Raw genomic sequence first — 14,991 nt, forward strand, 5'->3', positions numbered from 1 at the left:
CCATGGTCATATGATCAGATTTTGGACGTTTGGCAACTGGCATGTATTTATATGGTTGCAGTGTCTCAAGGGCATGTGATCACTTTCTGCAACCTTCCGACAAGCAAAGCCAACGGGGAAGCCAGATTCACTTAACAATCATGTTACTCACTTAACAACTGCAGTGATTCACTGAACAACTGGCAAGAAAGGTCATAAAATGGGACAAAACTCACTTAACAATTGTCTTGTTTAGCAATGGAAATTTTGGGCTCTATGTCAGTCATAACTCAAGGACTACTTGTGATAGGAAATGGAAGATGGAGAAGTGCAGTCTGTTCATATATAACACTGCAAGATGCAGATTGCGGAACAGACTGAATTACAGCTGCCAAATATAGGAATGAAATTCAGATCAATAAAGAATAGATGCGCCAGCAAGACTTGGTGTGTAATGCACCCACTCAAAAAATAAGCTCTACATTGCACATTCAGTATACATGCAAAAGGAAATCGGGAAGTTATGGAAAGATCCCACAAGAAGAATATATAATTATAAAACATTCCCTTCCCATGCCAAACAACAAATAGCAAGAAAAGATATTTTAAAATGTCAATAAATATGACATCAAAAATGAGAACCAAGATTTTAAGAAAATAAATTATTTAAATTATACTGTATGGGATTCCTTTACAAATGGGTTTCTAGAGCAACAGAATCCTATTCAGGAACTGTCCCCAATAGATACTAAGGTTCAACAGACAGCTGGTCCTTTGTCAAATATGGCATTTATAGATAAAACACCCTTTGAACTGTTTAGAAATGCAAGGGATAGTAGCTGAAGAGCAAATAGCTTCTTGTAAAATGCACATATTCTCTATGGCAGGGGTGTCAAACTGTTGGCCCGTGGGCCAGATGCGTCATGCCAAAACCATGCCCAACCTATTGCCGGCAATGGAAAAAAAGTCATGATACAGCACAACACATCACGTGATGTTGCGAGTTTGACACCCTTGCTCTATGGAAGGTAAAATATTAGTGTAAGTAATGTAAATGAATGTGAAAATAATTGAGCCATGACACTAATTCCTTATGCAATAAAAGTTTAGCTTAAGATCTTATAAAGAAGAATAGAGCCACAGAGGTATAAAGATGAGCTAATTCAAGGTGGACAATGGAAAAACTAGATAATTTAAACTGAAGGCAAACCAGTTCAGAAATCTTGCTAAGAAAACTGCAGACTGACTTAAATGTGCATATACACACAGTTCCTTGAAGCAATGATCAGTTGACAAAAGTTTGCATCTTTTGAACATGAGATATGAGAACATCTTTTTTAAAAAAAAACACAATTATCTCTGGCCAGTTAAAGGAAATAGAATGGAAGATAATGAGGAAGAGGTGGATAATTACTAACAAGATTACAGCACTCCCCTTGGAATTATTATTGGAGAGAGGTGGAGAGGGAGAACTTTAGCTCAGATAATCACCAAGCGTTGAGCCCAGCTTAATGTTACATAGCTAATTAACCTGCCAATCCTAGTCAGCAACCGAAGCAGTCTTTACAGCTAAATTCTGAAAAACGGCAGGAAGGCACTATCCCTGTAATGGCAGAAACTGCACTTCTTTGGGTAAAACAAACAAAGACTGAAGAATAAACACGAAACCAGCAGCAATTGACTGAAAAGGCTGCGATGGGAGGTTAATTCTCGTGTGGCTGTGTTTCAAGGGATGGAGAGGGGGAGGGGCAAACAAGGGCGTCCTCCTCTTGACTCTGAAGCCCAGTTGCGTCCGCGTTGAGAAAAGGATTCCTTGGCGCTATCCTTGGTGCTGATCCCTCCTCCCTTCCCAATTCTGCCAAGTTCGGGAATTCTAAGGCTGGAAAGGAAGGGAGGAAAGGTTAGCATAATTTTCTGGGTTCAGTTTTCGCGGCCTTTGTCAGCCTTCCAAAAGCCCCTCTCCCCCAGCGCCAAATTCGAGCTCCCAAAGGGAGTGCAGATCGAGCGTCAGCTTTCCACGAAACTCCTTTCCGCGCCAGTGGTGGCGCTCTACTCGGTGAGAAAGAGCGACCGAGGCAGACGGAGAAGCACAGAGGGAGGCGGATTTATTCCAGCGCTAGTTTCCCGGATCGTCTCCGCGGCCTTCGATGGCCCTATCTGCAGCCCGGAGAGCTTTGGAGGTCACAGGGCTAAAAGGGCTTCATGGCTGAGCGAAGGAAGGGACGGACGTCAAGGGGCTGGAGCGGGAGAGCTTTCTAATAACAGGGTGCGGAATGGAGGCCGATTATCCCGCTTTTGAAAACCCGCTCTGCGGCGAGTTCAAGCACATTTACCAAAGGATCAAAGAGACTTATAAGGAGATCAAAGAGGATCTCACCCCTTACAAGGATGATCGTTACTACAGGTAAGAGGAGAAGGCGAGGGAGCGGTCCTGAGCTAGCTGCATCCCCGAATCTTCCCGCAGGCTGGCGGAAGAGAAGCAAAAGATGCTTCCCTCAATTTGGGGTGTCAGATGGGATGGATCACTAACTCTCCGCATCCTGCTCATCTCAACATACTTGGGGGGCACCAGTTTGGTAAAGAGCTTTTTAATGTTCCCTAAGAGGACTGTGTGCATGAGCAGTTGGGCCTCTGGGCCAGGGGGACTGACTAGCGAGTTTCCCAAGCATCAGTGGATGATTTAGGCAAGATCATATGCTCAGGGAGCTTTTCACATTCTGGGCAGCCTTCCCTCCTTGTTCAGGGTGGGTGGGGGAGTGGAAGATGGCGCCTGCAACAGGGTCCTCATGTAAACCTTAGAAAAGCAGCTTTGGCTTATATAGTATCCTGAGAACAATTCCCTTTCGTTACAAAATGGCTGTCGTGAAAGAGCTCTGATTTCTCCCAGCTGAGTTAATCTGTTTTCTTGGGAATGTGGTCTTGACTGAAGATTTAAAAGATTCCTTTTATCAGGGAAGGGAAGGCTTCCTTACATTTCTTGAATCCTGATGGTGATTGAAAAAAAAATCTGTTCTTTGTCTAAATGTTTGGATGATAATCCCAGATTAGGGTTCTGTCTGTGCTTGCCTATTCTGAAGGGATGCATATCCTCGAGGCTGGGGTTTAACTTCCCAATAAGTGTATAGAAATTATGTGACAGAAAATGATACAGGAAAACCAGAATTCCTTCTCCCAGTAAGCAATTTCAATTAATATATATAGCATCACAGTTAAGAATGTATCTCTTGAAGAAGCCAGCCTTATCCAAAAGTTTCCAAGGTGTCATGATGGAGATAAAGTTCTCTCTTCCTCTTTGGTCTCTCACAGGCATCCAGGGGAGGAATATTTGATTTGGAGACAAAGTTCCACTTCCATTGGCCAAAATAATCAAATTCATTAACAATCATCTTGGTGGGAACTAAAAGTGAATCAATAGTTATTTTTATGCCTAATCATAAGATCTTAAAATAAAATTTAGCTTATATTAACTTATAATAAAATTTAATTGCTTCCTAGATTTAACTGTGACATGGATTAATCACTTGGTCCTGATTTCCCTACTCAGTGAGCCCCTGATCCTTTTTTTAAAAAAACAAAACAAAACAATCATGCTATAATATTTTTAAGAAAGAAAAAAAACCCACAATGCTCAGTCTTGAGAATGTTAATACAGTGAACATCTGTATTGGCTGTTGTATATGTTTACCAGAACGTGTGAGTAGTAATGCTGGCCAAAATATAGTCATGTTTTTAGAAGAACGTATCATGTTTTCCCGAAAGTAAGACCTACCCGCAGAATAAGCTCTAGCTTGATTTTTGGGGGTGGGCCTAATATAAGCCCTACCCCCAAAATAAGCCCTAGTTTTGGGGCAAGGCGCACACTTAAAAATCAAGCTAGGTGGGGGTGGGAGAGTGGAGCTGCCCCATGCACCCCACACCCGTTTACCATTGCAGCCAGGCCTCCCAGGAATCAACACCTGCCTCGCCTTACTAGCCCACTTCTTCTGTGGCTCCTCCTGGCCTGCATTTTGCTGTCAGAGGCCTTCAGGAAAGACTTCTGCAGCCGAGAACCAAGTTACAAATTCAATCCGTAGCTCAGTTCTTGGCTGCAGAGGCCTTTCCAGAAGGCTTCTGATGGCGAAATGCAGGCTGGAGAGGGGGGCGGCGCCACGAGCATCAATCCACAGCTCCATTCTCAGCTGCAGAGGCATTTCCTTTGGCCATAGAAGAAGTGGGCCAGCTGGGTGGGGCCGTTGGTGCCGCTGAGGTGACGTGAGACTGTGGAAAAGATACCCCCTGAAATTAGACCTGATGCCTCTTTTGGAGGAAAAAAAAATAAAAAAAAAAATAAGACCAAGTCTTATTTTCGGGGAAATACAGTAGATCACCCAAGATACTTTGCCTGAGATGAAAAAAGGAAATGGCACCTCAGCCTCCCCTCAGCTAAGTATGCAACGGTATGCAGTACTGGCCAACTTACCCTTTGAGATTAGAAGTCTGATAAGATATCCCAGTCCCTAAAGAATCTACTTACTTTCTTTCGACTTCCTCAAAATCAATTATTTTAAGCAGCTATTGCAGAGAGTAAGAAAGCTGACTTTGAGGGATATATGCAAGAACCGTGTCCTAGGCAAAAGAGCCTGAAACATATTTTAAGACTTGATGGTATTCAGAAGCAGTTCAGGCTCCTGAATATTATTAAAATTCATTGAACAAGAAGGAGAGGAGATACAACACAATCGGGATCACAAGGCTCTGTTTTTATAGCTCGTCTCAATAACAGTAGCTTTAGCCTTCCTCTAGAGTTGATTTACATTGTCATTAAATCACCATGAGTGAAAATGTGGGAGGTTTTCACACATTAGAGACATGTTTGCAATGCACTAAACCTTGGCTTAATTATGGTTTATTAAATAACCTTCACTGACATGTTTCACACACTGTGATAAACAGAAATCATAGTTTACAAAACCCAACAAGTAGTACATGCATCACTCTAAGCCATATCCATATAAAGCAGCAGTGACAAGAGATTGAAAAAGGACAGATTGTTGGGGAAAATATGCAAATAATGCTTATACAGTAAACCACTCAGAGAGTGCTGTAAAATACTGTGGGCCAGTATATCAGCCTAAATGCTATTGGTATTGCTATTAATGTTGATTACAGAAAGGCCTTTGATTGTGTTGACCATATGAAGTTGTGGAAAGTCCTTAGGAAAATAAGAATCTCAAAATATTTAATTTCAAAACCTCAGACAGGACAAAACCACGCTCCAGGTGGCAAAGGATTAAAACAAGGCTGTATTTATTTATTCAACATTATATGCTGTATAAAGGTGTCAGGAAGGGCAGCCAGCCAGAAAATGCTCAGCTCCATCCAGTCGCCCCTACTCTATTCTGAATTAAGGAACTACATGGTTATAAAAAAAAAGTTGAATAATATTGAGATCTAGTACTCTGGAGAAGGCTATAATGTTGAAAAAGTGGAAGAAAGAGAAGAGGACAATCAGTGGCAAAGTGATGAATGCATGGTGGAAGATATGAAAAAAATCTATTGTTTTAAGGAGTTGACAATGAAGCGATGGCATATAATCAAAACTAGAGAAACCCAATTTTAAATTTAGAAGAGGAAACATGTAGTATGGTGGTGATACTGCTCTGATAGCTGAAAAAAATGCAAATGAACCTTTTGATAAAAATCAAGGTGCACACTTGAAAATTAAAGGCCAAATTAATGACAAAATTACAAAAAACAGCCCTAGAATTGACAATGAAGATGCTGACATGATCTTTAACTTCTGCTTTTTATGATTATGCTGCAGATTAGCACTTAGATAGGGTAGCCAAGAAGGCCTTGGAAAAGATATTCAGATAAGTATCATCTTTATTTCAGTCACAGACTAACAAAAAGAAATAAAAACAAAGCAAACATAGAAGTAACCAAACAGTAACACATTAGAGACAACATCAGTGAATTTTGGGAGGTATCTTTCTCTACAAAGATGAGACTCATGCAGGGAATTGCTTCCCCTGTGAAGCAAAAGTTGGAATTTGAAGAAGCATCAATGGTTTGGTGTTTTGGTGTTGGAAAACCCAAAAAATATCACAAATAGTCAAAACAGGCAAGTGGGTCCCAGGACAAATTAATTCAAAGAGGCACAAATGGCCACACTCAGTTTATCACACTTTGGGCTCTCTTGAGAAGTAGATTGTAATGATGAGGGAGATGGAAGGGGCAAAAAAGGATGACCTATATCAAGTTGGATGGACTCAGGAGCAATGGTGTGCCATTTGAAGTGCTTGAAGGACTGGTTGGGTACAGAATGTCATGGACAAAATCTATCTGGTTGTTAAGAGCTATCACCCACTTAATAGCATATATTCAATCAAATTAGTCAATCAATTATGTTTGGGCCTGGCGATAATGTGGAGAGAAACAATCTGGAGAAATTTCCTGACAGTGAGAACAATTAACCAGTGAAACGGGTGACTTTCCTCCAGAAGTTGTGGGTTCTTCATCACTGGAGGTTTTTTTTTAAGAAGAGACTGGACAACCATTTGTCCAGAATAGTGTAGGGTCGCTTGCTTGAGCAAGAGGGGGATTGGACTAGAAGACCTACAAGGTCCCTTGCAACTCTGTTATGCTGTTATTCTGGATTACTTGTTTTGGAATTTAGTGTGTTGTGTGAAACCTTGTGTGATTTTCAAGGAACATCAGCCGCCAGAATTTTACACCAACTTGAGGGGGATTTTATCATTTTAAAGGCAAAGAAGCAGGAGGAGCCTCGGAAACGAGGATTCCTGAGCTTGTTTGGAGGTTCAGCAATTCTTTCCGCCCCCCCCCCCCCCGTCCCTCCTTAGAGGTTTTCAAATTGCCCGGCTGAGGCAGCGATGGCAATCTTTCCTGACAGCGCGCAGCTGCTCCCCCTCCCTTCCTCCAAAGAGCGGCTGGGCGGGGCTCTCTTCGCCCTGTCCCCTTCGCCAGGAGGCAGGGCTGGGACGCCGGGTGACGCACGCGGAAGTGCTTTGAGCGGCTCGCGGGCGGTGCCGCCACCGGGCCAGGTGGCAGTGGAGCGGCTCCTCCTCTGGAGGCGAGATGCTGGCAAGGTGAAGGAGCCTTGGTGCGCGTGCGCAGCGTGGACATGGAGCCGTGAGTTGGAGAGGGGCTGCGCTTGGAAACGGAGCGGGGGGCTTCCCTGGGAAGCGTGATGCCTTGACCGCCAAGGGGATATAGTCGAGGGAGGAAGGAGGGGCGGTTGCAGATGGGCACGCAACATTGCACGGCGCTCGCTTAGCAATTTTGTTCCCATCCTACTGTGCGTAACTCAGGCCAGACTTTGTAAAGCCTTTCCCAGCCTGATGTGATCCGGTTACGTTGGAACATACCGCCCGGAGTTCGTGGCCGGTTCCGAGGTTGAGGAGGAAATTAGGCTGAGGCCAAGGGTCGGAAAGAGCAGTTTGGTAGCTCCGGTCCAATCTTCCCTCCTTGTGATACTGTCCAGATTGATGGGCTCCCATAATCGATGCTGTAGCAGTGTTTCACAACTTCAGTAAGATATGTGTGGACTTCAATTCCCAGAATCCATCATGCTGGTTGGGGAGTTCTGGGAGTTCACACATCTTAAAGCGACTGAGGCTGATCTATTGTATATAGTACACCTTTGGAGAGCACCAGGTTAAAAAAAAAGTTGATTCAGCTGGTGGAAAGCAGGCTTGTTTCCGACTTCCATATAGGATTTAAACAATAAGACCGAACTTATGTGATAAGATAATCAGAAAGTAATAGCTTTCCTATGTAAAACTGTCTGTAACCTGTTGCATTTATAATTGGAATAAGAGCTGCCAAGTCAAAAGATGTAATTGAGGTGTGTCAATTATAAGTTTAGAAACAAGGCCCCAGGAAAGATTTCTCCTCTTCCTGTCTGTCTAGGAGGAAACACTGTGTTTATGTCTTTATTAAAATTGTTGATGCTTTTAAAAAGTGTTTGTGGATTGACACATAATGTTGATTTCCTTTTCTCTATTGGAATGCAGAATGAAACATTGTCACTTCTTGGTCCCAAAGCCATATTAATGTTGGGGATAGGCAAGGTTAAATATAAATGTGTTCTAAATGTTGGCTACATTATATTATCATGCAAGAACTAGCCATTATAATGAAGGCTGAGTCTTTTTGCCTTTTACTGAGGCATCTGAAGGCATAGTAAGTGAAGAGATCTATTCTAGGATCATTCAAAATTTCTTGGGTGGGAGGGGGTGTCTTCTAAATTTCTCTTCAAGTAAAGATCAGCACATTATAAAGGAAATACAGAAACAGAAGTTTGTGTGTTTCTACAGTTTTATGTTGCTTTCTGATTCCTTCAAGAACATCCGAGTCTCATTTTCTGATTATGCATGGTGACAATGAGTCACAAAATCACAAACTGGATCAAATGTAGCCTTTACCATTAAGACATAGCCTGCTTTATGTAAATCAGGAATAAGTTATGCATACACTTCCGAGAAGGTTGATTTATATATTTGATAAGAATATGTTACTGTTTAATACAAACCCTTCCAAAGTGATGTCTAAAAAATCTTTAAAAATATGAATTAATGACCACATATATTAGATAGAAATTCTTATCTTTTAATTTTGGATTTTTTTTTTTGTCCAGAAGAAAAAAACACCCCCACCTCTGATAACATAAAGTTTACCTGTAACTTAATTTTTCTCTCCTTGCTTACAGACTAGCTCCAATGCGATTATATACTCTGTCCAAGCGCCACTTTGTTTTGGTCTTTGTAGTATTCTTCATTTGTTTTGGCTTGACAGTCTTAATAGGCATTGCAGGTAAGATTTTCACCTTTTCTTCCAGATTTTTTTTTTTTACTTGCTTCTTCTTCTGTTCCTGGGCTGCATTTGTGATTACGTTATTATAACAGTGAAACCACTGAAAGTATTCCTTGTTAGTATCTTGATATAAAAATGATAAATGAATTTTAGGCATTACAGATCATCAATGACTTAATAATCACAACTGAACCCAAAATTTCCATTGCTAAGCAAGACACTTGTCAAGTGAATTTTTCCCCATTTTACAACTTTTCTTGACATGATTGTTAATTTGAATCACTGCAGTTCTTAGGTTAGTGACACGGTTGTTAAGAGAATCTGGCTTTCCCATTAACTTTGTTTGTCAGAGGATCACTGTCAGAGCATGCACAGTCTTATTGCGCTGAGGTAACCCAGGAGTAAACACAGTAAATAGTGGTCTATATTAAATGGTGGTTTATCTTACACTATCTACAATATTATACACCAGGAACAATATACATACACGTGTTAATACAGCAGGATCCAACACACCACAGTTACAGCAGGAATACAGAAGAGAGAGAACACATCTGCAGAGCCTTCCCTTTTATACAAAGCTCTTAAAGAGATACAGACCCTGCTTGCTCTTAAAGAGACATAGACCCTGCTGAGTCATTTCCAACATTACATCATACATTACATCAGCTGGTTAGCTTCTAAGTCATTACCTTGACAGTCACAAAAGGGGATCACATGACCCCCAGAACTCAACCATCATAAATATGAGCCAATTGTCAAGCATCCAAATCCTGATCGCGTGACTGTGGGGGATGCTACAATGCTCGTAAGTGAAAAACAGTGATAAGTCACTTTTTTCAGTGCCATTGTAACTTTGACCAGTCACTAAATGAATGGTTGTAAGTTGAGGACTACCTGTACTGAAAGATACTAATGTTTTAAGAGGAGTGATAGTTGGTGACCTTCAAGAACAAAGAGTGCACATGTGCTCCCCCATCTTGAATTTGAACTCTGTACAATCATTCATTTAGTGAGCGTTTAAAGTTACAATGGTACTGAAAAAAGTGACTGTCATTCTTATGACAGTTGCAGTGTCCCCACGGTCACATGACCAAAATCGGGTGCTTGCAACTAGCATGTATTTACAACAGTTGCAGCATGTGGTGTCCTGCCATTTGCGACCCTTTCAGCTGTCTTCTGAAAGCAAAGTCAATGGGGGAAGCTGGAGTTGCTTAATGACAACATGATTCACTTCATAACTGCAATGGTTCAATTAACTGTGCCAGATACTGCATCCAGTTTTGGTCACCACGATGTAAAAAAGATGTTGGGACTCTAGAAAGAGTACAGAGAAGAACAACAAAGATGATTAGGGGACTGGACGCTAAAACATATAAGGAACGGTTGCTGGAATTGGGTATGTCTAGTTTAACGAAAGGAAGGATGAGGGGGGACATGATAGCAGTGTAACAATATCTCAGGGGCTGCCACAAAGAAGAGGGAGTCAAGCTATTTTCCAAAGCGCCTGAAGGCAGGACAAGAAGCAAGGGATGGAAACTAATCAAGGAGAGAAGCAACATAGAACTAAGGAGAAATTTAGAACAGTTAAATCAGTAGAACAACCTGCCTCCAGAAGTTATGAATGCTCCAATACTGGAAATTTTTAAGAAGAGACTGGACAGCCACTTGTCTGAAATGGTATAGAGTTTCCTGCCTGAGCAGGGGGTTGGACTAGATGACCTCCAAGGTCCCTTCCAACATTATTATTATTATAGATAGTTCAGAGACTCAGATGTGACTCGCTTAACAACTGCCTTGCTTAACAACAGAAATACTGGTCTCAGTTGTATTTGTATGCCTCTAATGAAGTAGAAATCTAGTGTAGAACAGTCTCATCACCAGAAGTTGTGGTTTGCTTTTTTTTTTTTTTAGTGGGGAGTTTCAAATGCCCCTTGTGTAGTTAATTGAAAACAGATAGTCCTCAAGTTATAACCATTTGTTTAGCAACCGTTTGAAGTTAACAACAGCACTGGAAAAAAGGGATTCACAACCCTGTCTTCACACTTAAAACTGTCAAAGCATTCCCACGATCACATGATCAAAATTCGGGCACTTTGCAACTAACATGTATTTACAAAAGTCGCAGCATCCCAGGATCATGTGATCTTCATTTGTAACCTTCCCACCCGGCTTCCGACAAACCAAATCAATGGGGGAAGCCAGACTCACTTAATGACCACATGATTCACTTAACAGAAAGAATTTCAGCAGCAAACTGAGAATAAACCCAACAGCCTTTACATGTATTTAGGGCGGTTCACTTAATAACCATGCCCAAAAACTGTTGTAAAATTGGGCAAGGCTCATTTAACAACTGCCTTGCTTAGCAATGGAAATTCTGGTCCAGTCATGGTGGTATATTGTATACTATAAATCAGAAGTTCCCAACCTTTTGGGCACTAGGGACCGGTTACGGGGAGAGAGGTTTTTCCATGGACTGGAGAGTGCGTGGTTTTGTGTGCTGCCTGCATCCCACAGATGGGGCTTTGATTGTTTGTGTGGACCAGTTTGCTGGTATGCCGCGGCCTGGTACCAGTCCACGGATCAGGAGTTGGGGACCCCTGCTGTAAATGCTGTTTGTGACATTGAATAAGAAAATAGTGTCTGAATAAAAAAGTATTTAAATATAGCCTGCTCACACCCAATTTCTAAACACAAGTAAAGCATGCAGGGTTCCTCTGCAGTTTGTTGGAAAAACTCCTTCAGATAGTTGCCCTCCAGGTCCACATAGATCAATGTTTCCCAAACTTGACAATTTTAAGGCATGAGGACTTCAACTCCCAGAATTCCACAGCCAGCAACGCACAGTGAAGTCCACATGCCTTAAAATTGTCAAGTTTGGGAAACACTGACATAGATGATATTTGATGTCACGTTGGAAGGATGAACCTGACCTTTGTTATCCTGGGGAAGTGAATGCTGATGTAGGTGCTTTACTTTTGCACAATAGTTGGGGCAGATGGATTTGCTGACTTGAGCCTAAGTGGCTGATACACACTGTTTGCTTTTACAGGGCGGTGCAAAATTCTCTCCTTTGGTGAGGCAGACAGGTGTTTCAGGAGCTAGAAAATCTTTTTTTTTTGCTTTCATGGGAAGTGGATTCAACTGTCCTGCAATTTTAACACAATATATTCTATAGTCTTATCCAAATGAGGTGTTTGTCTTAAAAGCATTTGGATTTTTTTTTTAAAAAACAAGCAAACAAAATATTTGATAGCTTTACAGCAATGTTTCTCCACGTCATCAGCCTTAACGATGTGTGGACTTCAACTTCCAGAGTTCCACAGCCATTCATAGATTAAATTCTGTGCCTTTATGTATTGTTCAGGTCCCAAAGTCATTGAATGCATATCAGAAATACCTCCGATGACTAATGGTTCAAAGGTAAGTCTTGTGTTCCTTGGTTTTGCATTTGATGTACTCTGACTTTCCAAACAATTTTTAACCGTTCTACAAATACTTTAGATAAAAAGGTATCATTCCAACAATTTCTTATATTCAGAATAATATTAACCATGGTCTCGGGTTTGTCTTGAGTCTACGGCTTGCACAGCCGTTCAGTGGTTCAGTAGCAAAGGTCAAGGCTCTTCCTACTGACGCCCAGGCTGTAATTCAGGGTAATAGGAGTTACTTTGTTCCTTCTGCTTCCATACCAAATACAGTCCTCCACTTACAACCCTTCATTTAGTGATCATTCAAAGTTAGAACAGCACTGAAAAAAGTGATGACCTTTCCTTGCACTTACGATGATCACAGCATTCCCATGGTCATGTGATCAAAATTTGGTTGCTTGGCAACTGGCTGATATTTATGACACGTGCAGTGTCCCGGGATCATGTGATTGTCATCGGAGACCTTTCCAGCTGCCTTCTGACCATCGAAGTCAATGGGGGAAGCGGGATTCACTTAATGACTGCATGACTCACTCCACAACTGCACTGATTCGTTTAACAACCATGGTCAAAAGAGGTTGTAAAATTAGATCTGACTCAACCGCCTTGCTGGTCTCCATTGTGGTTGTAAGCTAAAGATCATCTGTAAAACTGTTAGTCCCTTTCTCTTGATGAAATGCAGGTTTTTAAGATTTCTTAGGGATCAGAATATGTTTTGTGGCTCAGGACAAAACAACGAAACCCTTTCATTACATAGAAATGTAAAAAGTTGAGATTTGATTTTAATGTCTGATTTTACTGCAACACACACAGAGAGAGAGAGATGGAAGTCAATGCTTTTTGTTTCTCCCTCCCTTTTCTCCACACCTTTTTTGTTTTCCCTTTTGCTACTGTTGTCCCCTGCTATTTGCTTTTGTATTTTCACATTTTATGTTATAAATGAATAAAACTATTAAAAAAGAAAAAAGAAACCTTTTCCAAACTGACAGGGTTATGAATCGCATAGCATAGCACTTGTGTCAGAAGCACCAAGGGGCTTCCAGGTTGAAAGGATTAGCCGATGACACCACCATTGTCTGGGACAGGGATAGGCAACCTTGGCTCTTTTATGACTTGTGGATTTCAACTCTCAGAATTCCTGAGCCAGCATGGCTGGCTCAGGAATTCTGGGAGTTGAAGTCCACGAGTCATAAAAGAGCCAAGGTTGCCTACCCCTTGTCTGGGAGATGCCTAGTATGGGGGCTCCTTTCATGTCCCTGGAGGAACTGGAGCGAAGGATGGGAGCTCAACCCTGTACCACGACCCCACTCGGATCTTGAACACGGGCTTGCTAATCTCCAACTCAGCGTCTTAACCACCCAGCCACTCTGCTCCAGGAAGTGCACGAATGACATATTTTCTTTGAATGAATTACATTTGGATAATGCTATTGTCGGAGGTGTATTTTTAATACATGCTCCTATATTTCTGAAAATATTTCCATGAACTTGGATTGGGTAACATTTGTGCTATTAGTACTTAACAGATACTGCTAAAAAGCGAACTAGCTTATGCTTCCACTAGAATGATTTTTTTAACGGGAAGATTTCACATGATTGCAGCTTTGGCTTCCATTTTGTTGTAGACAAAGTCATTTCCTTTAAGTTCGCCACCAATATCTACTTATAATCAACAACTCTGGCTTACCTGTACAGTGCACTTGGAGCAACCTTCTGGTAAGGATATTTTTTTTTTTAGTTTAGTTGTATATTGCTGTTTTGCTGCATTATCTTAATTACATATATACCTATGAATGGTATATAGCAGGGGTCTGCAACCTTGACAACTTTTAAGACTTGTGGACCTCAGCTCCCAGAATTCCCAGCTGGCTGAGGAGTTCTGGGAGCTGAAGTCTACAAATCTTAAAGTTGTCAAGGTTGCAGACCCCTGCTATATAGCATGGGTGTCCAACCTTTTGGCTTGCTGGGGCTGCATTGAATGAAGAGGAATTGTCCTGGGCCACATATAAAATATGTAATACAGTTAATGTACATAAATCACATAACAATTTAAAAGTTTACAATTTTGTAGGGCTGCATTATTAGCTCCCCAGGGCTGCATGTGGCCTGTGAGCCGCGGATTGCGCATGCCTGGTGTAGAGTGTTTGTGTCCCATTTTGGTTTAGCATGGAGAAAACAGAGTCATATCTGATACACTGATTTTGTATCACAGTGTCTTAGGTGCTTGATAATCCTGCCTCCCCCACTGTATATATCAAGAAGCCAATAAAAATGGGGTGTTAGTAAGCAACATTACCCATTACTGATGTCAAGATATAACGAGGCAATGTATGTACCAAGACTTTTTGTAGCTATGGAACATATATCAGAAAGAAATCTTCTTACTGAAATCAGTTTGCCTGGAAAAGATGGCTTATGTTGCTTCTGCAGTTCGGGTTAACTAAGAAAATACATTTTTCCTTTGAGGAAAATTCCCCTGAAGACGGACTATATTGCAAAATGTCATTTTCTTTAGCTACATCAAGTGCATGTAACTGCCAGCATTTGCTGTATATACCATACACATGCTAGAGTGTGTATCATTATATATATATTAATTTATCAAATTTATATACCTGTCCATCTCACAAATTTTTTTTGAAGGCTAAAATAACAATTTTTCACATCATTGTATATTTTTTTAAAAAGGATGGAGGGCAAGTAAATCAATAATAAGTAGTTATTAACTTTGTGCTAACCAGCCAATGTATTAAGCTCCTATAAAC

General features: G+C 41.2%; 1 protein-coding gene across 5 annotated transcripts in view; it reads left to right on the forward strand.

The window, feature by feature from the left end:
- Positions 1–1,767: 1,767 nt before the first annotated feature.
- The window catches only part of TMEM181 (transmembrane protein 181), a 30,009-nt gene continuing 16,785 nt past the window's right edge, over positions 1,768–14,991 (forward strand). The window contains exons 1-4 of one of the 5 annotated variants that reach the window (XM_039358261.1): positions 1,768–2,383; positions 8,690–8,793; positions 12,164–12,219; positions 13,852–13,942. In XM_039358261.1, coding sequence (XP_039214195.1) covers positions 2,253–2,383; positions 8,690–8,793; positions 12,164–12,219; positions 13,852–13,942 — 382 coding nt within the window. In that variant the 5' untranslated portion in view covers positions 1,768–2,252. Of the gene's footprint in view, positions 2,384–6,951; positions 7,111–7,143; positions 7,277–7,321; positions 7,511–8,689; positions 8,794–12,163; positions 12,220–13,851; positions 13,943–14,991 lie in introns of those variants that run through there. The other 4 variants (XM_039358263.1, XM_039358264.1, XM_039358265.1 and 1 more) reach the window with 4 other exon arrangements.

Source organism: Crotalus tigris, unplaced genomic scaffold (genome assembly GCF_016545835.1).
Source record: "Crotalus tigris isolate CLP2741 ecotype Arizona unplaced genomic scaffold, ASM1654583v1 scf7180000019007.31208882:3723066, whole genome shotgun sequence".
Lineage (NCBI taxonomy): Eukaryota > Metazoa > Chordata > Lepidosauria > Squamata > Viperidae > Crotalus > Crotalus tigris.